Raw genomic sequence first — 26,746 nt, 5'->3', positions numbered from 1 at the left:
AGAATGGGGGTGGGGGGACGACTGGGGAACGGTTTAGAAAAATAGCAATTAGTACAGCTAAAAATAAAGACCAATTTAGAGACAAAGCCAGATACACAAGGAGAAAAATAAAACTCGCCAAAAAGACAATTCCTTGCAAACCAAATGTTCAAGAAAATGGGGCTAATGACACCTCCTCTTGGGCAATTTTGTAGAAGAAATGAGAAAATAATTGAGCATAGAGGCTGCGGTGAGCAGGTGACCAGTCGAGGGAGAGGAGCTTGGGCGGAGAGCCCGGGGGTGTGGGGGGGACCTGAGCGATTCCATTCGTCCGGCGCAAAGGCCCTGCTCCAAGTGTCCCCAAAGTTAGAGATGTGCTCGAACCCCAGGGGTTCCTGCAGAATTCCCTGAGGTCTGCCCCTGGAGTCTCAAAACCAAGAGCAGAAGATGCTTAAGTTTTGGCGCCCGCGCAGCGCGGCCCGGGAGAGGGCGCCCACCCGCGGCAGCTCGGCTGGCTCCGCGTGGGCACCGCGGCCGAGGCCCCGGTGACGTCTAGCCCTCATTTGGGGCGTGGGGCGGCCCGACACCCACAGAGTCTGGCGGCGGGCAGGCCGGGGCGCGCGGAGAGGGAGACCCGGCATCCCCGGGGTGGAGGCCAAGGCCCCCGGCCAGGTCGCGCACGTACTTCGCAGAACTGCGAGGCCCCGGCTTCCCGGTGATCTGGGACGTGACCCCGTTTGTCAGCCAGTTTCTCCGGGGCTGCAAGGAGAGGGCGGGTGCCCGGGATGGATGAGGGCGCTGGAAACCCGGAGGGGTGGCATCTCAGGCGTGCCCCGCCGCGCGGTCAGGGGCCCTGGGATGCGCTAACGGCCTTGGCAGGGTTCCTGAGCCCCGGGCGGCGCGAGTTCCCTCCGGGCGTGTGCACCCCATCCCAGGCGCCGGCCTCGGTCACCTGGGTGGTCCCGCCGGCTCCTGGCACCTGGGGGCGGGAGCAGGGCCCGGGCGGGCGCGGGCAGGAAGGGCGCACGGAGCGCGCCACGCGGCGCCTAGCAGAGAGGAGGGCGGCGGGCGGGGGCCGGGCGCGCCGGGGCGGCGCTGGGCGGGCTCCTCCTCCTCGCCCTCCTCCCCGCCTTGCTCGGGCTCAGCCGCCGCGCGGCCGGGCTGCTCCTCCTTCCTCCCCCGGGCGCCCGCGGCGATGTTCAACCGCGCTGTGAGCCGGCTGAGCAGGAAGCGGCCGCCGTCAGGTAAGCGGCTCCCGGGGCCGGGGGGCTGGGGTGGCGGCGCGGGGAGGGACCGCGAGCAACCGGCCGAGCCGGCGCTGCCCGCTGGGCATCCCTCCCTCTGTCTTGGACTCGGGCGCGGCTTGGCGGTGCCGCCCCGACGGGAGCCCCGGCCGACCCGCCACTTCTCTCTGCTGGGACTCGCGCCCCGCGGTCCCAGCCGCTGCGGGAGCGCTGAGCCTCGAGAGACGCCCCGGGGAGGAAGTTTGGCCGAAAGGGGAACAACAGCAGTTTTCTTTTTAGTGATGGTCTGGGAGAAAAAGGAGATCCAAAACACCCCCAAACTTCGGAGGCGGTGTGGGATCCAGATTCCGAAAGCAGAACGCGGGCGGCTTCCCTTCTTTGTGGAGTTCTCCGCCTCCGCTGCGGGCGTTGGTGGGAAGGGTGCCCGCGCGCCCGGAGGCGGCGAGGCTGGACCTCACGCATACCTCTCGGCAGCCCGGCCGGGACTTGCGGTTCTGCAACTCGGAACCAAAAAGCGGGGCCACGAACGATGGTCGAACACCAGGATGGAGCAGGTACACCTGTGTACACCTGTGTGGTTCACGCCAGCGAAATTCTGACATGGCAAAGGGTTCACCTTGGCCATCACTCTGGACCAGCCTAAGCCACAATTTGGGGCAACTTGGTAAATTAAAATAAAGAATGCACCGTGGAGATGAAACCATGCCCCTGATTCAGTCCTTTTATTCTTTTGGTTCATATCAATAGCCAGGACTCCCAGAGGCTATGTCCACTACCTTCTGTGGCTTCTCTTTTTACCCTTAGAACAGCCCCGTGAGAGGGGAACTGAAGCCAGGAGTGTTAGGTAATGTACCTCACTTCACACTTGGGCAATGGAGAATCTTCCAAACCCAGAATTGTCCGACTCTGAGTTCAGAGTTCACAGGCTTTCCTGCTCGTCCATTTCCAGGTTCACTTCTGCATACTGCTGAGAGTCTGTACATGTTGGTCGGTTTCCTCTTTTTACCTAACATTGTAGTTAAGAGATAAGACATGGAATCCCGACAGGGTTGGGATCCCACGCCCACCCCCACCAATTAATAGCTGTGCAGCCTCTGTGCAGAATAAGAAGCTGCAAGATAGAAATAATCAGAGCTGCCCCTCTCTTTAAGCATTTATGTGGAACCTGCACCACCCCCCACCAAATCATGCAGATCACTGCAATTAGTATTTAGGGTGACCTTAATAAAAATGGATTTCTTAGCCAAGGGTGGTGGTGCATACCTGTAATCCCAATGACTGAGGAGGCTGAGACAGGAGGATTACAAGTTCTAGGTCAGCCTCAGAATTTAGTAAGACTCTCAGCAACTTAGTGAGACCCTGTCTCAAAATTAAAAAGGACTGGGGATGTAGCTCAGTGGTAAAGCACCCCAGGGTTAAATCCTCAGTACAGAAAACAACAACCACCAAATGGGCTTCAGAGTTATTGTAAAGATCTCACATTGTTGCCCAGCACATTCTAAGTGCTCCATTAGTGAAGCTTTTCTATGTTGCTTGTGAGCCTAAGGGTTCCCTTGTGGGCGTTGATGGTAGCCATTCCCTATTGTCAGCACAGGTCGGTGGAGTGGTGGTCAGAGCCTCAATTTCAAAGTGAAACTTCTCTTTCCAACCCAACTGTCATTCATCAACATTGATCTAAGTCGCTGGACCTATGCTTCAATTTCAATGATAGGCTGGAACCAGCTGAAACTGGCTTTCGAGAGCCAATTGCTAAATATTCAGAAAATTTGGGAACCAATTGCTAAACCTCAGGTAACTTGAAATTAGCTGTGGTGGGACATTTACATTATTGAAATAACTAAATGCTAAAAATTAAGGCTTTTTCCCCCCCCTCCTTGGAGAGTTGATATACCAGCACACTTCTGGGTCATTTTCCTTATCTGTAAAGTAAAGTGGATTTCATAGAGTTGGGGGATTATATACACTAAAACATGTGAAGCCCCGGGGACAGTGCTGGGACGTGAACATGATAAAAGTGTCACAGTTTTGAGCTTCTGTCTTTTCTCTTTTCCTGTTATAAATGAGCTGCTGCATGGGTTGCTCATTGATTCCGATGGCATTTGGGTTGAAGACTCGGGAATAGAACTATGGAATCATGGGAGATATGTGGATTCAGGGTGTTTTGTGTGTGGCCAGTTTGCACCCCAGAAAGACTGAGGGCAGGTTTAGCAACATCAGGGGAGCATACCTGCTCTAGGGCAGCAGATTTTAAGCCCGATGAAGTGTGGGTAAGTTGATGATAGAAGGGTCAGCAGCTAGCCATCGTGGGTTGACCTGGATACCTGGCCTCCGAGTGCTTGATTTCCCTAGAAGTTTAGGTTTAAAGTCAGCCTCACTCATGGGAAAGAACAGGGGCCCCTCCAGTTTGGCCACCCCCCAACATCAGGAAAAAAAGCCGAGTGAGAAAGCAGGAATGAGGACCTGCAGGAGGTAGGGGAAGCCAGCCAAGTGGCCTGTGGACCCTGTACTGATTTTTGGGGGTAATTTTGAATTGCTTTTCTTACAGAGGCTCTCTGAATTGTATAAGCTCACGCTCCACAAAAGTTGGATCCACCCCTGCAGAACCCCTGATGTGGACCTGGCTGTAGTCCTGCCTCCCAAGCATTTTTAGTTAGACTTTTCTTGGTTTTTGGCAAAGTCCTTTTCTTTTCTTTTCTTTTCTTTTTTTTTTTTTTTTTTTTGGTACTAGGAATTGAACCTGGGAGTGCTTTACCATGGAACCACATCCTCAGCCCTTTTTATTTTGTATTTTGTGTCAGGGTCTCGCTTAGGACCTTGCTAAGTTGCTGAGGGCTGGCTTTGAACTTGCCATCCTCCTGCCTCAGCCTCCTGAGTGGCTGGGATTACAGGCATGTGCCACCATACCTGGCTCAGCAAAGTCTTATTAGACACGATATTTTTAAGTAGAGAATTTTGAGGTCCTAGCTCCTACTTCCAAGACTCAAAGGGGAATTCCCTTAGTCTCTCTTCAGAGGTTTCTCAAAGTGTGTTCCACCAACTGGGTAGGGATGGAGGGGTCTTGGTAAAAGTCAACTTCCGAGACTTCCCAGTCCAATCTTGGCGACTGGTGCGAGGCAGGGAGAGTAGGCTACTTTTTTAGCAAGCATCCCAGTTGATTTTTTAAGCCACTGAAACATGAGGACCCCTCACCAGATTCTGTCCACTTGCCCTGCCCCTCATAACACTTTGTACTGTTGATAACTGGTTATGCCCACCTGAGGAGCAAAGCCGAAGTCACCACACAGCCAGGGGACCTGTCAGGGGAATTCCCAGCCTGCCAGGCAGGCCACCCAGGCCTGTTCTACATTATCCTGTTAAACCCTTGGGAACAGTTTCAGATTTATTGCTGGGCTTAAGTTTTTATTTAAAGAGGACAGTCTTTGTAGCAATTTAATGTCTTTGTTCTAACAACTCAGCAGTGGAGCCTCTTGGCAGCTGGGGAAATTTCCCTGGAGAACCATACTGTCTGGGCCGGGGGTTCAGGGAGAGCAAGGTCAGGATGAGGGTGATATTTTGTCCAGGTGAGGTCAGCGCAGGAGCCAGCAGAGTCCGTAGAATCAGCTCCGACCCCGCGGAGAGCAGTCTGCAGCCCCAGGAGTGGTCATGGTGCTTTACTGGCTACTTTGGATCAGTATTTGATCATATGTTCCCTTTTCTCACTGGTAGAAAACATGGACACCTAGGCAGGAATGGCGTGGCCATTCTCCAGAGCTTCCTGGTGCATAAGCCCCTTCTCTCTCCAGGCTGAGTAATCCCTTTGGCCCCCTGACCCTGGGCTCTGGGAACTTGCTGTTTGAACTGTGCTAAATTTACTCTCATGAGTGTCTTGTGCTTCCCCCAGATAGCTGTCCACTCAGAAGCTCCAGGGTGGCTGTGGGAGCAGGGGCCCAGGCGGGCAACAGCAGCAGCCCCTTGATAAGAGCTGTCAGGAGGTGTCTGCTGGAGCAGAACGGTCTGCTACAGACTTCCAGGGACAAATTTCCCTTCCAGGCCAGTTTCCATCTCCGGAGGGCCTGCTAAGTGCTGAGGGAGCCTTGTTGACCCTCTGCTTGGACCCCCATTCTGGCCAGCCTTCCCTCCTAGCCCTGTTTTCCCCACTCTCCACCCTGTCCCTGGGGGGGACTGGACAATCCTACTTTTGTGCCTTTGTCACCCAAAGATGTCCTCTGTCCTGTCCCCAAACCCGGGTCTCCCTGCTCCAGGACTGGTCACCTCCCTGTCCTATGCACCTGACAGCACAGGAGCTCCTGCAGCACTGCAGAGGCCACTAAGGGGCTTGGAGTTTCCAGAGCCACCCATTTCAGAAGGGGCAGGCCAGGATACTCGATGGAAGTCCAGGTGCATTCCGCCATTCAGTCACCTTGTTAAAATAATTTAGAGAAGGATCATCTCCATAAGGTGATGATTTTTCTCTCCCCCTCCCCTTCCATCTTGGAACTCCTGGTCACATCTTCTCAATTCATGGTGAGTTCCGTGACTGAAGGGGTACTGCCTCTCCTTTCCTGGCTCTGCAATCAGCCATGCTGGGGTGGTTGGAGCTGGGGTGGAAACCCAGCTCCTCCACTTCCTTGCTTGTTTCTTGGTGTCAAGTTATTTCACCTTATGGTGCCTCAGTTTCCTTTTCTGTAAAATGGGGTCAACGGTGGGATCAACCTCCAAGTATCACAAAGTTTGTAGGGTTACATATGGTAAATGCTCAGGAAGCACCGGCTGTTTTTATTAGCTATCATCTTCCTCTTGGTGCCCAGTCTTGCTCATTCCTTGGAAAATATTGATCATTTATAAATTATATACATGAGTGCAAGGTACCAGGCTGACCCTGAGGTAGATATAGCTCTTGCTCTTAAGAAATGTGTGGTCTACCTTTCTGGTTCTAGAGGGGGAAAAAGCACTTACCTTGTCTTTTTTTTTTTTTTAATTAAATTCCTTTTTCTTTCTTCTTTTCTTTTTGGTGCTGGTGGTTGAAGCCAGGGCCTCATGTGTATCACTGAGCCACAGCACCAACCTCCGTGTCACTCGTCTTGACTGGAGGCCACAGCAAGGAGAAGGAAGTGGAGTGGGGGGTGAGGGTACATTTATGCATTTATGTCAGGCCCCAGAGGAGGCGTGGGGGTTTCTGGGAAGAGAAGAAAATCAATGCCGGGTCTGCATTTTCAGTCGCAGGATAGGGTCATTTTCTGGTTTCTGGCCTCTGCCTGGAAGGTGGGGATTCTTGGGAGGCTGCACGTAGCAGTTCGGCATTCTTGTTTCCTTCCCTCTGGTGGATACTGGAAACCAGTGGCCATCTGTTGTTTGGTCCGCTCAAAAGAGGATGTTGAGGCTGGGTTTTTATTTGGACTCAGGGTGCCCCTGCCTTTGTCACAAAGCGGCTCTGAGAAGACAGTGGAGTTTTGGTCTGCGTGGAACTTCTCGGGTGGACCCCAGAGCATGGAGTGTAAGGAACAGCCCCTGCCCCTTCGGGAGGTGTTCTCAGCCTGCCCGTGGCCTTGGCCCTGGCCCTGGCCCTGGGCGGGGGGAGGCTGGGCAGGGTGTGCTTGCAGACACAGGTGCACGGGTGATCTCTGAAGGGTGGTGTGAGCACTTGACTTTGAGGCCCAAGCACCTAAGTACCAGGCTGCCTGTTCTGAGCAGAGCCCACTCTCTGCAGCCTGCTCTGCTACCCCTGCCGTGGACGCTGGCTGTTCGGATTATTTGAAAGCTTTTTCACTTTGATTATTATTTTCTGCTAACTGCAGTTCAGTCTCCCCTCCAGGGTATTGCCTGTCTCTAAGGTAGTTCTCAGAAGCTAGATACTGGTGTGATAAACACTTAAGTCATATTTAGATAAAGTGTTTCCATGACCCAGTTTCGGTGGAGGCTTCAGGAGATCACCAGCTATAACAAATGACTCTCTGATTCTAAATTGGGATGATTTAATTTCAATATACTGTGTTTGATGTGGTATAGGTGATGTGAGGTTTTAAAATTAGTTTTGTGGAGTGTGTACTTGCCTTGAAACTTCCTTTCAAAGTAGAGAGTATTTGAAGGCACGGGACCGTGTGTGTTGTACCAAACCACTTTGGAATTGAGGGTTAACAGCTCTGCCTTTCTCCTCCACTTGAATGTTTACTTTGTTTTCTTTAATCTGTGAATTTAGGAGATATTTAGGACAGATCCTTTGAGAATGTAAGTTGCCTATTGAGGAAGCTGGATATTGAGATCTTACTAAAATACTTGACTTGGGGAAAATGTGCAGGTTAATAGCAGAAATCCAAACTGGAAGCATTCAGCTGCTGAGTGTTGCAGATGCCTTTCGAGTATGGATTTCTAGGGAATTAATATCTGGAGAAAGTCTCAGATGTGACATCATAGCATCTGTAAATAATGCATTACAAAATAGGCTGCAAGTAACTTGTCCAGGCAGTGACGCCACCCTAGTCTTTGAAAAAAATGGCTTTTACCAAAGTCAAACCACAGAGAACAGCATAAATGTAAAGGGAAAACATATGTACATTGTGTTTGTGTGCTAGAGGATTCCACTCTGGTCTCATAAGACCAGAATTGGACCCCGTTTTCTGTCTTTTCCCCAGTGTAGTTGTTATTAGCCTCTTGAGGGCATTGCTTTCTGGCCTTTCCCAGTGTGAAGATCAGAAATCAAAACCAAAAATGGCCAGGCACACTGGTGCACTTTATTATAATTTGTTCCTAGGGAGGCTGAGGCAGGAGCATAGGAGGATCTCAAGTTCCAGGGAAACCTGGGCAACTTGGCAAGACCCTGTTTCAAAATGAAGTTAAAAATAAAATTAAAAAGGGGTATAGGTCAGTGGTAGAGCACTTACCTAATATATGTGCAAGGTTCTTGGTTTAATTCCTAGTGCCTCAAAAAAATGGCAGATAAAGTAATGGAGCCCAGGGGGAAGGAGCAGGTACCCTGGGACTGGCTGCCTGGCTTTGGAGCATGAGTTCCCATTTCCTAGCTGGGTGACCCTTGCAAATTCCTGTGCCTCAGGTTCTTCATTTGTGAAGTGGCGATACTGTTAACCTCCTGAGTATTTTTGGAAGAACTGAATGATTTGACGCAGGTAAAAAGTTCAAAGCAGAACCTGACACATGGTTAACAACTTCCAGGCTTTAAGTGTTATCAGCTGATGATAGATTAATCTGAAGATAAATTTACTGAAAAATTAGTATTTGACATGCAAAACTTTGAAGATCTGAAGTGCTTTAAAGAGCCTGAGACCTAAAACAAAAACTCAAAAAACCCCAAAACTTGTTCATTGCAAAATGTTTTACAAATGGACTTAAAAAAATAAACGGAGGAGGACTAATGAAAACAAATGTTGTGACCAACGGCTCATCATTAGCACGAGGGATCTAAGAGAACACGGCTGATGTTTTCTCCACCTATATATTCCAAACCTGCTTTCTTGACTAATCCACCCAAGTGCAAATTTTTGTCAATGAAAAAGGGTAAAAGAGTACTGGAACTTCCTGGATCTGAGGGCCAGGAATTGGGGAGCAGTGAAATCTTGCTGTTGTTTTAGTGCTAAGTTCAGAATTCACCTGCTTGCTGTTGAGGAAGGTTCTTTATTTCTCCTGTACATCGCTGGACTGAACATAACCTTTAAAGTGAACCCGGGAAGCTTAGGAATCCCTGACTTGGTGCACTTCTGAAAATAGAGGAAGTCTGAGCAGTGGACTCTGAGGGACAGAAGTGGCCCCAGGTTCAGGGTGATCACTAGAGCAGTGCCGATGGAGTGGACTGAGGTTAGGGATAGTGACTTGAAAGAGAGAGACCCTTGATTTGGAATGTGTACCTCAGAGTTCATTTGTTGAAATGCAGTCCCCATTGGGATGTCATAAGAAGGTGGAAACAGCTGGGCACAGTGGCACACACCTGTCACCCAGCAACTCAGGAGGCTGAGGCAGGAGGATGGCAAGTTCAAGGCCAGCCTCAGCAATTTAGTGAGGCCCTAAGCAACTTAGTGAGACCTTGTCTCAAAATAAAATAAATAAATAAATAAAAAGGGCTGGGGATGTGGCTCAGTGATAAAGTACCCCTGAGTTGAATCCCCAGTACCCACAAAAGAAAAAAATAAAGAAGGTGGAAAACTTCCTGGACTATGGTATTTAGAGGTGGGGCCTTTGGGAGGTGGTTAGGGTTAGATAAGGGCAGCAGGGTGGAGCCCCCGGGATTGAATCCTTGTGGCTTTATAAGAAGAGGGAAAGAGACTAGAAGATATACACATGTGCTTCCTGTCTCTTGCCTTGTGGTTTCCCCAACTTCTCAGGACTCTGCTGGCAAAAAAGGGCATCACCAGGGGCAGCCCTCTCAACCTTGTACCTCCAGAACTATGAGCCCAAGCAAACCTCTTTTCTTTATAAAGTAACCTGCCACAGATATTTCATTACAGTAACAAAAACAGACTAAATACAGATGCCAAGAAGTGAGTGGCCTTTGCAAATGTGGCTCTATCAAGATCTGTCTACAGGATAGCAATCAAGGAGGATTTGAAGGGGAGGGAACATAGCCAAAAGCCTTCTTCAAACTTGAGAGTCAGCCTGGAAGTCTCGGAAAAAATTCAAACTAATATTTCTGGGGCAAGTGAAAACATGAGAATTAGCGAGTGTAAGACTTCTATGGGCAACTCTGGGGCAGAAAGTGGGTAGAAGACCAGAAGGACTTTTTCCAGGGTGACAAAGCCAGGAAACCAGTAACCATGGCTACTGAGAGAAGCTTCCCATTGGTGTGCTTTCTATGTCATCCCTAAAAATTCCGTACTCCTCCAAAATGGTCTCAGCTATAAGTGTCATTTCCTTACTCTTGATGCAGGAATGGGAGCTCAGGAGGGAGCAAAATAAAGGGCCCATCTGTTTTCTACGTTCCAAGGGACCCTGGGGCCCCATGGTGGTGATCCCGCTGGGGACAGCTGCCTTTAGCTGGAGCTCTCAGTGCTGGTTCCTTCCCGCGATTCCTTAGCTGGGTCCCCTGGGACCGGTCACGTTTCCCCTCTGGACTTTTGATTCCCAGTCTGTGAGGAGTGAGACCAAATTCGTGGGTTTTGAGTTATAAAATTTTTGTTCAAATGAAAGCTGATGTAGAAACCTAATATGCAAAATTGATTAGAATCTGTATAAATGTGGTGGTCAGCCATTGTGGGCAGTGGGGCCAGCTGTCTTAGCTCTGCTGGCACCCTACAGGCCAAGTGGGAATCCACACGTACATTGATACGCAAGATAGCAGGGCAGTGAAAACCCCCGTGGTTTGGACTCTTGCAGAAAAGAATGCTCAGGGTTTTAGAATCCTTTCAGACCAAAGTCCAGAACTCTGCAGCTCCAGGGTGGTTTGCAATGGCAGCAGCAGCCCGAGGCTGTTCCTGGGACAGTATCCTGTGTGTCTGGTGTATTTACTTAAGAGAGGATCTGCTGAGGAAGTGAGTGAGCCACCAGACTGTGTTCTCCGGGTGAAGAGCAGAAGAGTGAGTTCATGGAATGCTTGGCAGAATGAAGTCTGATGTGGACATTTCTTAAATTTGGCCTTTGGGAAGAAATTGTGTTTAGGAGCTTGCCATCCCAGCCAGGGACAAAGAAAGCAGGGAACTCATTTCATATCCACGTGCTGGATGGGGCACTTTAGAAAACCATCAAGTCCATTTGGTGATGTGGTTCAGTGAGTTCTCTTATTAGAGGAATGGATTTGTCCCACATAATGGATTCCTCTCTTATGTATTCCATCACCAATGAACATTGAAACACGGTCCCGGCTGGATTTGTAGTTAGGTTTTATTTTATTCAGCCCAAGGTGCTTGGAGGTAGAGTCTTAGTGGATTAAGCAGGTAATGCATATGTTTTTCATCCAAATAGAACATCAAGTATCTTTGAAGCTGCTCTTATTAAGTCCAGTGTGTTTTGATGTGAATTTTCTACATAAAGTTTTTTTTTTTTTTTTGGTATTGGGGATTGAACCCAGGAGCACTTAACCACTGAGCCACATCCTAAGCCCTTTTTATTTTTTTATTTTGAGACAGGGTTTCACTAAGTTGCTTAGGGCCTTGCTAAATTACCAAGGCTGGTCTTGAACTTGAGATCCTCTTGCTTCAGCCTCTCGAGTCTCTGGGATGACATGTGTGTGCCACCAAGCCCCGCTACAAAAAGATTTTTTTTTGGCAGTACTGGGGGATCAAACTCAGGGCCTTGTGCTTGCGAGGCAAGCACTCTACCAGCTGAGCTATCTCCCCAGCCCACAAAAAGATTTTTAGTGGAATGATCCCCTAACCATTTGCAGCAATTCATATTTATAAGACTCTTTCATTAATTCTTTAAAGTACTTTGCTTCATTTATTTCCTGTTTTTGATGATAGTTATACTTTTAAATTTTGCTTCGTTGATTTCTTAATTAAAATGGTTTATTTTCTACAAACTTTTCTTTATAGAAACAGGTCTCCAGCTTTTTAAAAAAAGTCAATAGGGAAAAGTATTACCTGTCATTATCTCAGGGAAGAGGAGAAAGGAACTCACATTTGTTGAGAGCTTGCTGTGGCCCAAGTATGCCGCCAGATCCTGGTGCACTTCCCTAGTTGACACACAGCGATGACAATGATAATGGGGTACCATGCAGCATTTCAGTACCGTGTATAATGATCAGTTCAGGCAGTTGGTATATCTACCATCTCAAACATTTATCATTTCTTTGTGTTGGGAGCTTTCAAAATCCTCTGCAGTAGCCATTGTGAAATATGCCATGAGTGCTTCCTTTTTGAATCTGTAGGATAACCCTAGAGATCAGGGGTATACTCTGTCAGAAGAATTTTGCCCAAGGTCTTATAGTTTGGATCGGCCAAGCTGGGTTTTGAACCTGAGTCCATCCAAAGTGACTTCCCAGTGACTTTTCCTTGACTCCAGATTCTGTAGATGGAGGCATGTTTGTGCAGCTGCTTCCTCCTGCACCTGAGTGGCCTAGGTGCATTAGTGGAGGTCCCTTGTCCTATTCCCTTTGGTCAAGAGAGTAATAAGGACTGAGAATGTAGCTCAGTGGTCGAGCACTTGCTTAGCATTTGCAAGGCCCTGAATTCCAGCCCCAGTACTGAAAAAGTCAAGAAAGACAAGATTTCACTGTCTCCAGTCAGTTAGTGGAAGATGTCGGAATGCACATAAGGAGGTTACCAGGAAACTTAGGCCTCAAGGTCAGTGGTAGTTAATACAGTATTTTAAAACATCAAAATTACGTCAAAAACATTTATGATGAACCAAATATCAAAAGTTTAAACAAAGACCAGTAAGTTAACAGTGGGATGCTGAGCCATATTGGAGCAATATTTTCTAAATGGAAAATAGGGAATAATGATCCTATCTTGGTTTAAACTTTTGGTATTCATCACAGATTATTTTTTGCATTAATTTAAATTTTGAAGAAATCACATGTAACTGGGTTCAGTAGCACACACCTGTAATCCCAGCAACTATAGAGGCAAGGCAGGAGGATCGCAAGTTCAAGGCCAAACTTAGCCAAGAAAATGAGGTCCTGTCTCAAAATAAAATTTTAAAAGGGCTGAGGATGTGGCTTAGTCTTAAAGTGACCCTGGGTTCAGACCCAGTTAAAAAACAATACACGAACATATTTATCTTGATGTCTGAGTACTTTGGCCACTTCTTTGATTTTGCATCCTCACACTCATCCGGGTGCTTTCTGCTCCATACTTTTCTATGCTGGGCAGCAAGCTAGGAGCTGGTGAATAGACAAGATGATGATATACAGGAATTTTCAGATTAGAGGGAGTCAGTCCCTTGAATAGCCGCAACTCCACACCATAACGACAGCTGCCCGCAGCGGGTAGGGGAGCGGTTGCTACTGAGCCCGGGTCCGCAGGACGGCTGGAGTGAGACTTAAGGACTGCCTGCGAGCTGGTCGGTGGATGTGTCAGGAAGTGGCCAGCCCCTCCTCTGCTGAGCCTCGGTTTTCCTGTGTGCACAATGGTGGAAATACTAGCACCTGTCTCACTGGAGCAACTTCATTGCGTCAGGCACCTAATAGAACCTGGCGAGCAACTTAGTGTATGCGGGCCGTGGTGGTGACGGTGACCACTGTGTGCACGTGAACAGCAGTGTCCCTGGTCCCTGACTGTGTCTGAACTTTGCTTTGCAGACATCCATGACAGTGATGGTAGTTCCAGCAGCAGCCACCAGAGTCTCAAGAGCACTGCCAAGTGGGCGACCTCCCTGGAGAGTCTGCTGGAAGACCCCGAAGGCGTGAAGAGATTCAGGGTTCGCCTTTCTCATTGCTAATTGGGGTGGATGTGGTGCGTGAGGTGTAGATGGGTTTGGGGGGAAGCAGGCCTATCTTGAACACTGTCCCAACTGGAGAGTTAGAACTTCTCATCTGTCATGGCCATGTTGACAGCGCTCTCGCAGATAGCCATGGCATGACACTGAGGGGCAGGTGGTCTGTCCCTGGTGTTCATAGGGTGGGAGGCCATGGAGGAAAGGTACTGAGCCCACTGGTGGAGTCTGTACATAGAATTTGCAGCTCCGGGCTGCCTGGGAGGTGTGGTCTGGATGTCTCTGAAATGTCCTAGAGACAACAGTGTCTTTAGAGAAGAGAACCTCCAAGAGGGCAGACCGATGGGTACTGTCAGGGCCACCTAGAAATGACTTTTTCAGCCAGCAGACCTGCAGGTACCAGTTGGACGACACATGTGAATTTCGAGAATGGGCCTCAGCAACGTCTGTCTTTGAGTGTTGGGCCAGGGTGCGGTGGGACCCTGTCAGGGAGGGAGTGGCAGGTTGTGCCAGGGCTCCTGGGTCCCAGACACAGGCCCCTGAGCACCATCCTGATGTCAGGGAGGCCTCCACGCGGCAGAACAGAACTACCGGCCACGCACCAACTCCCCAACAGCTGCCGAAGGAAAACACACCTCCAGCTTAAAATAGTCGTCATTGTGGTGTTTTAGACATGCTTAATATGTTTTCTTTTCTTTTGTTTAAAAAAAAAAATGGGCCTGGTTTGGGAGGAATGTACTTTGTTTAAACAGTGGCTGGAAGGAACTAATACATCTTCCACTTTAATTTACTTTTTGGTAATTTATTGTCAGCTTAGAAATGCAAGTAGATTCCTGCTTCATTTTTACTCTTCCCTACAATGTCAAAGCCATTAAGGTCAAATGCATAGGAAATTCTAGCTTTAACATTACACATGCTCTTTATTTTCAGGGTGGAGTTCTCAAAGGGTAAGGAGCCAACTTCATCTGTTGAATTTTTGCCAAATCATTCCTTGAAGGGAAACACTTTTTTTTTTTTAAGTAGAATACTGTATGATATATTTTTTTCTTTTTAATCCATAGGAATTTTTGAAAAAGGAATTCAGTGAAGAAAATGTTTTGTTCTGGCTAGCGTGTGAAGATTTTAAGAAAATGCAAGATAAAAAGCAGGTATTTTTTTCTACTTTGTGACTATTTTCTTGGTAATTTTTTTCCTTTATCTTAGCCAGTTACAACTGCTTTCCCATAGATTTTGAAATTGCCTAAAGAAGCCTGATTTATATTAGACTTGGGGAAAAAATGTAAGCTTCTGGTTAGGTATCTTATGTTGATCAAATATTAGTAATTTGAAAAAGAGAGTTGATCCACGTTGCAATGTTTTGGTGTCGTCCAAATGGACCAATATTTAGAGTAAAATAAAGATTTATGTCCTTTAGGGTTTGTGCTGTGTATATGCTCTTTTTCTTCTTGAATAAGTCTTGAGGATGCTTCCCCAGAGTTTGCCATGTTGGTGTTTTTGGATATAGTGAAACGATCAGCAGAAGAGTAGTAATCAGAGCACAGTGTTCATTAGGTGGATTGTCAGTTATTTAGTGTATCTTTATAAAGCCTCTCGTGGTTGGTAGACACCCCGTGTGAGAGTGTCTGATGCATCTCCCAGTAGATGTGTCTTTATGGAGGGTAGCCTTTAGTCCCCCACGCGGGCTACATTTTCTGCCATTTGAAGACTGGGTGTGAGGGAGGTGGGGAGATTTCGAAGGAGGCCTTAGGTTGGTGGGTTTATGAGACCTGGTTTATGGCGCTACCAGCTCAATCCTGCAGGGGCCAGTGAGCACCGTGCCGGTGTGAGGCTGCTGGCCTGTGGCTGTGGGGCCCCGGCGGCTTGTTTGGGGTCTGTGGCCGGCAGGGCTTCCTTTGTTCTGTCCCCATGAGTGCTCAGGTGTTGGCTTGCCCACTCTCCTTCCCAGGATCCTGTGGGGCCTGGTATCCAAGCTGCTTCTCCCGCTTTTACACCAGTGCAACTTCTTTTCAAGAGAAGCTAGACATTTGGGTTCTTATGTGAAACCATCGACTTTAAATATTGAAATTCATTTTTTAAAAATTTAAAACCTCGCCTGCCCAACAAAACATCTCCATGTGCAGATGTGGCTTGTGGGCTGCCAGTGGTTGAGCCTCCATCTCCAAAAGCCTGAATTCAGGGGACCAGCCGCCACCGTTTGCGGTCCTCTGCTTGGAAGGTGCACAACACTGGTTTGTTCTGAGTGAGGCACTTCCAAGCTCAGGCACGTTTTCCCCAAGAGGGAGCAACGTGGCTTCCCTCTCCGCCTCCTCTGGAGTGACCACGACCGATTCTAAGACGGATTGCCCACCGGGCATCATTGCCCATCTCCCGGCATCTTCCTCCTCTGGACAACTCTGGCTAGAGCATCGTAGGTGGTGAAAGACTTCAGGGAACATTAGAAATAAGGTGAGAGGGCACACTTTGGACAGGTAAGATTCAGGGCAGGAGGACTCCTGGTCCTCCTTTGTCCCCCACACCCTGGACAAGGCCCAGGACCATCAGTACCTGCTCGCCTGTGCAACAGAGGTAACCAGCCTCACTGTAAAAGCCTAGCTCGGTGTGAGGGCTGAGCAGTTGTCCATTGTTCTTGGGTGTTATGGCCAGCCCACCGCTGCAGTGTAGACAAGGAAGCCGAGGTCCCCTGTGCTGTGGAAAAGCTGGATGTGAACCAGCACTCAGGTTACCCAGGCAAATGGCCTGCTCTGTGTGCGTCAGTTCAGTTGAAGTCACCAAGACCTTGTGGAGCACCTGCTCAGCCTCAGGCATCCTGAGAGACCCTGGAGGCACCTCAGGGGTGAGCGGCATAGGGGAGCAGACCTCTGCAAGTGTGTTGAGAGTAGGAATGGAAAGTGCGGGGCCTGTGGGAGCCCCGGCAGTGGGCGGCCAGTGGGGCCCCCCAGGGGGAGTGACTCAAAGCTGAAACCTGAATTGGGGGCTGGGGAAGGGGAATAGTGTTCCTGGGAGCAGGGATGGCATGAGGGGAGACCAACCTTGTAGGATGACCAGGAAGTGGAAGGGTTTTGTTTGAGGAGGTGACCGGGGACAGGTGTGGCCACACCTGGGAACCTGGGTGCCAGGGTACGGAGGGCACCTCATGCCAAGACCCGGGAAAACCTCTGTAGGACTTCAGTGTCCATGGAGCAGGTGTGGTGTTAGGTGGCTCTGCCTGTCCACACCCTACACAACTATAGAATAGGGCCGCCCCTTTTCCATGCCCCCATCTGGTGCCCATCGTAAGCCTGGAACGTGCCTGACAATTACTTCAGTACAGCGAATGCCACCCTCACCTGCCAGCTACCTGAGAAAGCAGCTGGTGTTGGGAAGGACAGAGGCATCAGTGAGCCTGGGCTGTGCGGGCTCAGTGTGGCTCATTGCCTTGAGCCCCTTGACTGTTCCCGTTCAGGTGCAGGCGTGTGGTCCGAGAGGTCAAGCGCTGCTCACTTAAGGCCACCCAGGGTGTTGTGCCAGGTTGCAGACCCAGCTCTCTGACTCCAGGCTGTGAGGTCTCTCGTCTGTCCTGCAGCACGGGAAGTAAAACTAGGGAGTCAGCTTGAGTCTCTTATTTTCAGAAGCGTAGGAGGATGCAGGCGCTGGACTTGGCCTAACTGAATTTCGCAATCAAACTTATCACATCTGGCCCAGCAGGGAGGCCGCGGGAGGGTTTATCTCAGCAGTCAACTGAGGCACTTGTGGGGTTGATGCAAATCTCGATTTTGCCTCCGTTATTTCAAAGAGAACCTTGTCGGGTCTGTTTTCATCCTTTGGCTGTAAGCATGCAGCTCTCCCTGACGTCAGATATCTTGTATAACTTAGTTGTTGGTCGCCTGGGTTCTGTCTTTCCCTCTGTCATGTGGCTCCATCTTCCTCCCTGTGGTATACGAGCATCTCAGATCACACTAGGCCACAGTGTGCTGCCACTTCTGCACTCAGGCCATTGGCCCTGGGGGCTCCGCAGGCAGCAGGACGACTCTCCCCTGGCCCTGCAGTCTCAGCCGTAGCAATGGACCTGAGAGTTGGGCTCACATCTCATCCTGCTGAGACTTTTGTTCTCCAAAGCACCAAAGAGCCGGCTAGCGCTGGGTTCCCACTGTCTTCCCTGGTCCGTACTTTGCCACCTGACAGGTAGGAAAAGCAGCCCCCTAGTTTAGTAAGGTCCTGACATTCTACCTTTATTGTGGGAGATGCTGGGCACATAGGAAATTGAGAGGGTGACACCTCCCACTCTCTCCGTGGGGTCCCTTGTTTGCTGTCCCTTCCAGGTGTCCATAATTGGCAGTCAGCTCCCAAAACCACGTTCTCCAGTTCAGTTTCTTTATGGTTGACCTTTTTTTTCTCTCAAGTGCCTCTTCTCCATGAGTTAGCCTGTGAGATATCGCTAGCTTTGAAAACAAACCAGCATGTATGTCCTATCAGACCTCAGAAGAAACTCTAACCAGGTATTTGTTCTTTGGCTACCCTGAGTTCATTCATTCATCCGTCAGTCAGCACACGTATGGAGCCTGTGTGGCCAGGATGGGAAGGGATTTGGCAGCTGGTACAGACCTGTAAAAACCACACCGAGAGTGGGGGTGGGGAGAGGTTCCTAATGATGACAGCTCCGAGGGTGACCCGCACTGGCATTTAGACATAACGGCACTTTGCATTTTAATAGTATTTTAGAGTTGACAGAGTTATGAGGGTTCCTGTGGTGTGGGTTATTTGTATCTGTTTTGTTTAATGCTATGATTTGATCTCATTACTGGGTATGCTTTTGGGATTTATTTATTTACTTTTTGTGGCACTAGGATGAACCCAGGGCCTCATGCTAGGCAAGCACTCTATGTAAGTCCCAGCCCTGTGGTTTTTTTTTTTAAGTGTTGAAAATTTCAGAGGTGACGCATGCTCCTTAGAACAAACACGTTCATTCACTTCCCAAGTGGATATAATAAGGAGTCATTCTCTTTCCTCAGCACTTTCCGGAGCTCACTTGGCCTCTGGTTTGGGCATTCTTTCTGGCCACAGCCTGCGCTATGTGACTTTTGTCTCCCCCCCACCCCGACCCCATACTGGGAGTCGAACCCAGGGGAGCTCTACCCCTGAGCTACCTCCCCAGTCCTTTTTATCTTTTGTTTTATTAGATACAGCTTCTTCCTGCTGTAGCTCAGGGGTTGCTTACTTAGACCTCCAAGTAAGCATTTTTATGATGAAGAATGTATTGCTTATTGTTTGTAAAGAGGTGATTAATATTGCATTTTTCTTTTTTTTTTTCCTGGTGCTGGGGACGGAACCCAGGGGTGCTTTTCCACTGAGCCATATCGCCAACCCTTTTTACGTTGCAACAGGGCCCCCTGAGTTGCTTAGACTGGTCTCAAACTCGCCGTCCTCCTGCCTCATCCTCGCCAGTGGCTGCGATCACAGGTGCCTGGCCTACGTTTTCCTTCCAGGGCCCTTCTCTGCTCTCCTAGTGTCCGCATTCCCCACTGGCCCACAGTGCTGCCAGGTCGTCCCTGCAGTCCTGCTTTCTGGGGGGGACAGCTCTCTGACCTCTGCTCCCACCCCCTCGCTTTCTCTGCCACCACAAGGGGAAAGGCATCCCTTCCCAGGATCGGGATCCTCCTCTGCTGCGTTGTTCCCTTGTTTTTGTGGCACACAGCCAGCAACAGCTGAGAAGGGGACCTGGGCAGCTGGAGGCGTGAGGACTGTGGAGTGACGGTGTTGGTTTTTTCCGACTCTCCCAGTTCACTGAGGTGTAGGAACTCTGGCTGCAGCTCACCGAGAATTTTGCAGGCGTGGTCACTTCTTGGCCTGTTAGCTAGACTCAAATTTAGAGCTTTGAGGACATTGTCCCACTGTCAGCATCTTCTTTTGGGGGGGGGGGTGATGGCGATGGCGGTACTGGAGGTTGAACCCAGGCCTCGCGCATGCTCGGCGCTGGCTCTGCCGCTGAGCACATCCTCAGCCCTGTCCCCTTGTCTTTAGCTTGTAAGCGTCAGCGTTTTAGGTATAAGCTGTTTTGTTTTGCTTTTTCCCCCTCTGGACTAGTATAGGATCTGCTTTTCATTACCAATATTCTCAAACAGGGGCTTGGGAGGGGGCAGAGTCCTTTCACTTCTTGGGCTATTTGTAAAGCCTTGGAATATGGAAATTTATAGTTCTTGGAAATGTTCTTATGTTATTGCTATTATTTCTATTTTTTTTTTTAATACCGAGGATTGAACCCAGGGGTGCATTATCATTGAGCTATATCCCCAGCTCTTTCTATATTTTGAGACAGGGTCTCACCAAGTTGTTTAGGACCTTGCTAAGTTGCTGAGGTTGGCCTTGAACTTGCAGTCCTCCCACCTCAGCCTCTGAGTTGCTGAGATTACAGGTGTGAGCCACCACACCCAGCTTCTACTGTTTTTTGTTTTTGGCTTTTTGTTTTTTAAATAACTTCTTCTATTTTCTTCTGGTCTCTTCTCTTTCCTCTCCTTTTCTTTCCTGAGACCGAGTCTCGTTATGTTGCCCCGGCTGGTCTTGATCTCCTGGGCTCCAGTGATCTTCCCTCTTCAACTGCCCAGTAGCTGGGACCATAACCAGTAGTTGGCACCCCCTAACCTGGTTCTGGTCTCTTTTCCCAACCCTCATCCCTGGACTGAGCCTGTAATTTTATTTATTCTTTCCTCCTATCTTTGTCTATTTGGCTTTTGGTTCCTGCCTAAGATTTCAACTTTACCTTCATTTTTCTGCTTCAGTTTTTGTTTTCTCCAGACGAGGTCCCTCTGGTCTCTTCCTGGTGGGCCACAGGCCATTGTGTTCACCCGCTGGGTGGGAGAGGTGCTGGGCGTGTTTGGAGCATCACTGAACCTCCTCCACTCTGTTGGGCAGCGCCTCTGCACCCTCCTTCTGGTCTCTGTCCTGGGTCTCCCCTTAGTTCATTTCTTTAGAAAATTCCAGGCTTCAGGGGGAAGGGACAGGGAGGTGGCTGGGGCTCTTGGGGTTGGAGGCCGGGTTCAAGGACCTGGGTGACTAACATCTTCCTTCTGCCGCCCTCCCGTCCCTTCCAGCTGGTGACCCGACGCCTGAACCCTGAGTCGCTGCCCTTGGCCGTGCCTCTCGTGGCCCCTTCCAAGCCCTGCAGGTGCCTGGGTGTGTTCACCTTGCTGTCTGCCCTTCATCTGTTCCTTCTCCAGCCTCCTTCCTTTTCCTAGGCCAATTCTCAAAAATTTTCTCATACCATTTATTCAGTACTTTCTTTGCCTCCTCCTGTTTCTGAAACCGACATGAACACGGTTGGTGGCTTGGTCCCCCACTGCCCTTCACACGTTATCTCCCGTGGTGTGCCTCCAGCGGGGTGTCAGGGTTGGAGAGGGGCAGGATCCCGGGGTCTGCATTCAGAGTGAAGCGAGCCGAGCCAGAGAACATGGAGGCCCAGTGGGTGTCGCAGGGCGACCTGGTTTCCAGCTTCCCAGAGGAGAGGCTGCAGGGCCCTGACCGGAGGGACACCCCTGCTCTTGGTGGAGGGTTTGCAGTGTCTTTGGGGCATCCCTGGCCATGTCGCTAGGGATCAGTTGGCCCATGGGCTTGGGGGAGAATGTTGGGCTGAAACCTTGGCAGAGCACATAGTTGGGGGACCCCAGAATTTAGGGAGAGGAGAGAGGGACAAGAGCCCAAAGAAGATAGGAACAGATAGGTGTTGGAGGATCCTGAGCCATTGAGGAAGGGAGCTGGGAAGATAAAGAAGGTAGGGGAGGCTGCAAGGCTGGGGGCCGGTGGGAGGCCGGAGACCACCTGAGCTGGCTGGCTGGCTGGGCCCGGGAGGGACTGGGGGGAAGAAAGGACTCCAGTGCCCACTTTTCTTTTGGGATGTTTCCACAGAAGTTGGGGACGTGGGGGCCATTAGTCATCGGGATGTGAAGTCAAAGCAGATTTTTATTTTCCTAGTGGGGAAACAGAAGCATGTCTCCTGAGCGAGGGAGAGGAACCCACAGACCGAGCCACATCTTTCCAAGTGCTGGGTGACTGAGCGCTTTGCTGTCAAAGCTTTGTGGAGGGTGTTTCTGGGGCTGATAGTGAAGGAGTTCTCTTCTCCTGAGCAGGCTCTGGTTGGGGACACGGTTCGAGGGCCCACCCTCCGAGTGTGTGCAAGCAGAAGCATTGCCAGGCCTGGAGGAAAGACCCAGACCGGCAGAATCTGAAAGGCGCTCGCCTGGGTATAGACAGCCATCCACGTCCCGAGCTGGTGGCCCAGGCTGGGTCCTTTTGCAGCACCTTCTGGGGTGTGTTGGAAGCTGGGCACGTTAGGTGTCCTCAGGGAGGGAGAGGCCCTGTCTCGGCTGGGATCTGGTATGTTTCTCAGGACCATAGAAGAGAAACTGGCCTTCTTTTCAGGTCCATGACCCCTCCAGGGTGGCTCTCCTATTCTCATCCTGACAGCAGCTAGAATAGGGTTAACAAAGCTCTGGAAAAATCTACCAAGATAGCTCAAGTGACTGGTTCTTCTTTTGTGTTCAGTGTTCTCGGCCTGGACAGCAGGCCTTCCCGTGACTGGCTTGTGGTCAGCGGTCTCGGGGCTTCCCTTTTCGGTCATGCTTCCTATCCTGGCCCAGATAAGCTCTGCTGCTCGGCCATTCCTCAGTGCATGCTCCGTCCGTGGCAGGGCAGCAGGCGTGAGGCAGGTTCAGGACTCCTGTTCTCAGACACTCAGGAGGCGCTGCTGGTGGGTGAGGGGAGGGCTGCCGGGTCCCGGGGCTTGTATACCTGCGGGCCGGCCACCTGTTTCCTGCCCTGTGGCCTGCTGGCCCCCACCTCAACCTCAAGCTGCTCATTACCTGGCTCTTCTTTAGAACTACTTATGAGAACCTGGATTTCCTCAGGCAGTGTGTGTGCATGTGTGTATGTACATGCATCTGTTGGGGTGTGTGTGTGTGTGTGTGTGTGTGTGTGTGTGTGTGTGTGTGTTTTCTAGGGGAGTGGAGTCTTCAAATCATTCTGCTCTCAAGCCTCTGCATGGAGTTTGCTATTCTGACAGGCTGAAATTCTACTTTTGTGAAGCAGCTGTAAAACAGGAAGTGGTTTTCCAAAAATGTTCCTTCCCGGCAGAGCAGGGGGTGATGGGAGGGAGACTCGTGGCTCCATAGAGCGGATGGGTCTTTGAGAGGCGCAGAGATGCTGTTCTCCCTGGGCCTCACTGATGGTCCCCAGACCTGTCCTTGGAACATCCATATTTACCTTAAGGGACTCTTTGTCTCTGAGTTTGACAGCAACTCATTATTTATGTTGAGAGTCAAGAAAGAACAGACGCCAGGGCTTGGGGTCGACCCCCGCCCGGGCGGTCTTTCTGTAAGCACTGGAAAGGCTTGCTTTCCCAGGGGACTCTGGTCAAGCCTCAGCCCAGTGGGGTCTTCTAGCCTCTGGAACCACAAATGTTCTTTCCCCCTGTTTTCAAATATCAGTTATGGAAGACTTCTGGTGGTTTCCATAAGACCAGAAGGTTTTGACTTTTCTAAGCCAAGTTCCGCAGCAGGCTCAGAGCCCCAGGAGGCTCTCTGGAGAGAAAGTCAGTTTTGCAGACCCCGCTCAGCTCCCTTCTCTCCCTGGGCGAATCAGAGCCGTGAGGCTGAGAGTTAGAGGCCTTTCTGGTGGGCCCTCTCTGAGGGGAAGGAGATGCCTTAGATCTGATGTTTGGAGAAATGCCGTCTTTGCTGCAGGTGAGGCAGAAGCACAGGAAGTCTCCTTTCTCTGAAAGAAAATAGACCTCTCAGGGGAAGTCCCCAGGTCTGCAGCCCCTACCACGAGGCATATTGTTTTGAAGACAAAGTACTTACCACGAAGCGGCTCCTTCCCATCAGGGAGTGCTCTGCGCCAGCCACAGTCGGTTTGGGTGCAGCCAGAGTGCTGATGTGTGGTCACCTTTGCATCTCCGCTGTCTGACTTCCGTAGGGCTTGGGCAGCCCGGCAGGATTGTACTGGGGACTTCAGGGTGGGCCGTGGGCGAGTTACACCCTGCCCTGGAGGCTGACAGGCCACATACCCTGGAGAGGACGCTGTGCCTCTCAGGCAGGGAACTGAGTGGAACTGAAGGTTTCGGAGCCACGTCCTGAGTCTGCCCGCAGGGCGCCTCTCCTGGCCCTGTCCTCATCAGGGAAGGGGCTTACGGGAAATGGCGCTTTGCTGGATGTTCAGGGGTCTTTAGCATAGCAGGCGCTTGATCCCTGGTGGGCACATGTGCACCGTTTAACTTGTTTCTTTTATTCGGTGCTGGGAATTGAATCAGGGCTCAGGCATATTAAGCACGTGCTCTACGACTGAGCCACGCCCTCCGTCCTTCACTTCTCTTATAGTGGTTAAGTGTACTTAGTACAAAACTCGCCATTTTGACCATTTTCGGGAGTCTCACCATACCATTCCAAACATTTAAAGTCCACACCTCTGTGGTGTTGAGTATGTTCGCCGTGATGTACAGATGTCACCACTGTCTAGTTCCCGTACTCTCTTTCTCACCAGACAAAAACGCCATACCTATCAAGCAGTCACCCTCTTCCCTCCTTCCCCCAGCCTGTGGCGACCGCTAGTCTTTCTGTCTCTGGATTCACCTATTCTGCGTAGCTCATGTGAACGGAGTCATGTAGTGCGTGTCCTCTCGCGTCTGGTCTCTTTCACTTAGCATGATGTTTCCAAGGTTTATTCGTTCATTGTAGCATATTTCAGTGCCTCGTTCCTTCTTGTGAATATCCCCACGTGCCCTGAATTTGGAGGATTTATCAAAGGATGGTCCTGAAGGGCACCGTGTGCTCACTCTGGGTCAGGATGCTTTCTCTTCATTTCTGAATGGTTAGCATAGAGGTTAATAGGAGATGCGGCCACAGAGGTACAAGCAGGGCAGAGGGTGGGCTGGGCTGCCACGAGCCCTCCCAGGGGTTCTGGAGTGGCAGCTGAAGCTCCTGAGGCTGTAGCTCCTCTGAGCCTGGCCAAGGGCAGAGCAGGGGCCCAGGCAGGGAAGGGCTGGGCCTGCAGATAACAGATGGGCCCTTCTGTCTCCTCCAGATGCAGGAAAAGGCCAAGGAGATCTACATGACCTTTCTGTCCAACAAGGCCTCATCTCAAGTCAACGTGGAGGGGCAATCGCGGCTCAATGAAAAGATCTTGGAAGAACCACACCCTCTGATGTTCCAGAAACTCCAGGACCAGGTAATCCGACTTCCCTGCCGGCACCTTGAAAACCCACATTCAATCCAGGCTGAGGATTCGGTGCAGCACAAATGTCAGGCTCCCTAGAAATGGTCTCATCGAGATGGGCAGGCTGAGGCTCAGAGGGCCTGGCTGGTGAAGCAGTGGGGGCCGGACGGCGGGATGCCCCCCCAGGCTCCATCACTCTCAGTCTGCACACTGCTGAGCCAGCAGGGTCTCCTCTGCCGCCTCAGCCCAGGTGGGGAGGGGCAGCATGTGGTAACCACGAAAGGGCAAACTGGGACACCCCTGCAGAGACTCAAGGTGGCAGGGCACCTGCCGACGCTTTTGTGCAAACTCCAACCTGCTGGTGGCCCGGTACGGCACGCCAGTTTACAGTGTGGCTCCTGGGTCACAGTGACAAATTTAATGTTTGGCGGATATTCCACTTAAGACAGGAATAATTAGGCTTCAAAATGGACCTGTAAAGGGGTAAACTTTAAGTTTTCTGGCAAATTTCTTCTGAGAAATACGTGGTAGTAGATAAAGGGGATGAGATCTTAGATGTGAATTTACAGGTGAGACTGTTCGTATTACGTTCCTTGCTCTGAAGGGTTTCAGCCACACTCGTGGACAGTGGCACACAGACCCGTTTCACACTTCTGCTGCCCCGTCCTTACTGAGGAAGCAAAGGTCTTACCTGGCATGGTGGGCGGGGACCGGCTTCTAGCCTAGCTCAGCGGTCCTCAAAGTCAGGCAAACCCAGAATCCCCTAAAGGATGTGTTAAAACAGAGGGCCCCACCCTCGGGGTTGGCATGCAGTCCTGAGGGGCTCAGAAAGGCAGGGACTGGCTCCCTGTGAGTCCCCAGGTGAGTTCATGCTGCAGGTCTGTGGCTGCAGTTTGAGAACCACTGACCCCATCCGTGTGTCACTTGGTCTTTTTGGATCACCTGGGTGTATACAGAACCCAGAGTGTGTCCCACATCCAAGAGACCTTATCTTGGCTCATCATTAGATGGGAGAAACACATGCACATAGGAGGAAAATTAAAATGTAAGAAGTAGGGCTGGGGAGATAGCTCAGTCGGTAGAGTGCTTGCCTCACAAACACAAAGCCCTGGAGTTCGATCCCCAGCACCGCAAAAAAAAAAAAAAAATGTAAGAAGTAACTTGAGAATGTTTTCCAGTTGACATAATGGTAAGTGCGAATTCCAGACGAATTTGAATCAGATTGGGGTGTGGAAAAAATTCCTCCTCCTGGGAGTATTATTAAGGGTCTCCTGGAGATGGTGATTTGGGACCATTGGGAAGGATGCTGTGGACATAGATTTGTGGAGGGAAAGGAAGTGGAATGCACTGTAGCCACATGAAAATATCTGCCCCCATCTGAACCTCAGCATCTTTCGTGAGCTTCCTAGGGTACTTTATTTATTTACTTACTTATTTTTTGTGGTACTGGGAATAGAATGCAAGGGCTGTACCACTAACCTACATCTCCAGCCCATTGTTATTTATTTATTTATTTTTTTGAGACAGGGTCTTGTTAAGTTGTTGAGGCTGGCCTCAAACTTGAGATCCTCCTGCCTCAGTCTCCTGACTCACTGGGATGACAGGCACATGCCACTCACCATGCCTGGCTATTCCTAAGATGCTTTTAAAGTGCCGCCAGGGTCGAGCTCCTGAACTGACCCATATTCTAGGTGTTCTCATTAATAGCAGTACCTGTGAATAAGGAGCTGCCCCCGAGCCTGACGCCTCACTTGGCATATATTGGCTCATCTAACCTCCAGTGAGTATTATCGTTCCCGTTTTGCTGACGAGGAAAGCGAGGCTCAAGGAGAACCTGTGGTCCTTAGCGGGACACCCCTCGAGCAGTAGGAGGTGCTGGAGGCTGGGTTCACTCTCACCTGCCTGCCTCCCAAGGCTGTGCTCTCTTTCCCACCCTCATGGCCTGTGGGATCTCCCAGCTCCTGGGCAGCCTCTCGCTGCTGCTCAGAGGCCCCTGAGGCCCTGGAGCAGAGCAGGTGGAAAGGCCATGGGCACACAGGCGACCCCACTTCCTG

The 26,746-nt window shown here is 50.4% G+C and overlaps 1 protein-coding gene across 2 annotated transcripts in view; it reads left to right on the top strand.

Moving 5' to 3' along the window:
- Positions 1-1,059: 1,059 nt before the first annotated feature.
- The window catches only part of Rgs10 (regulator of G protein signaling 10), a 38,924-nt gene continuing 13,237 nt past the window's right edge, over positions 1,060-26,746 (top strand). Inside the window, exons 1-4 of one of the 2 annotated variants that reach the window (XM_047553264.1) lie at positions 1,060-1,223; positions 13,384-13,502; positions 14,579-14,665; positions 24,561-24,704. In XM_047553264.1, the coding sequence (XP_047409220.1) occupies positions 1,175-1,223; positions 13,384-13,502; positions 14,579-14,665; positions 24,561-24,704 (399 nt within the window). In that variant the 5' untranslated portion in view covers positions 1,060-1,174. Of the gene's footprint in view, positions 1,224-6,551; positions 6,697-13,383; positions 13,503-14,578; positions 14,666-24,560; positions 24,705-26,746 lie in introns of those variants that run through there. The other variant, XM_047553265.1, reaches the window with a different exon arrangement.

This window comes from Sciurus carolinensis, chromosome 5, assembly GCF_902686445.1.
Source record: "Sciurus carolinensis chromosome 5, mSciCar1.2, whole genome shotgun sequence".
Taxonomy (NCBI): domain Eukaryota; kingdom Metazoa; phylum Chordata; class Mammalia; order Rodentia; family Sciuridae; genus Sciurus; species Sciurus carolinensis.
This window is presented reverse-complemented; position numbering and strand designations above follow the sequence as displayed.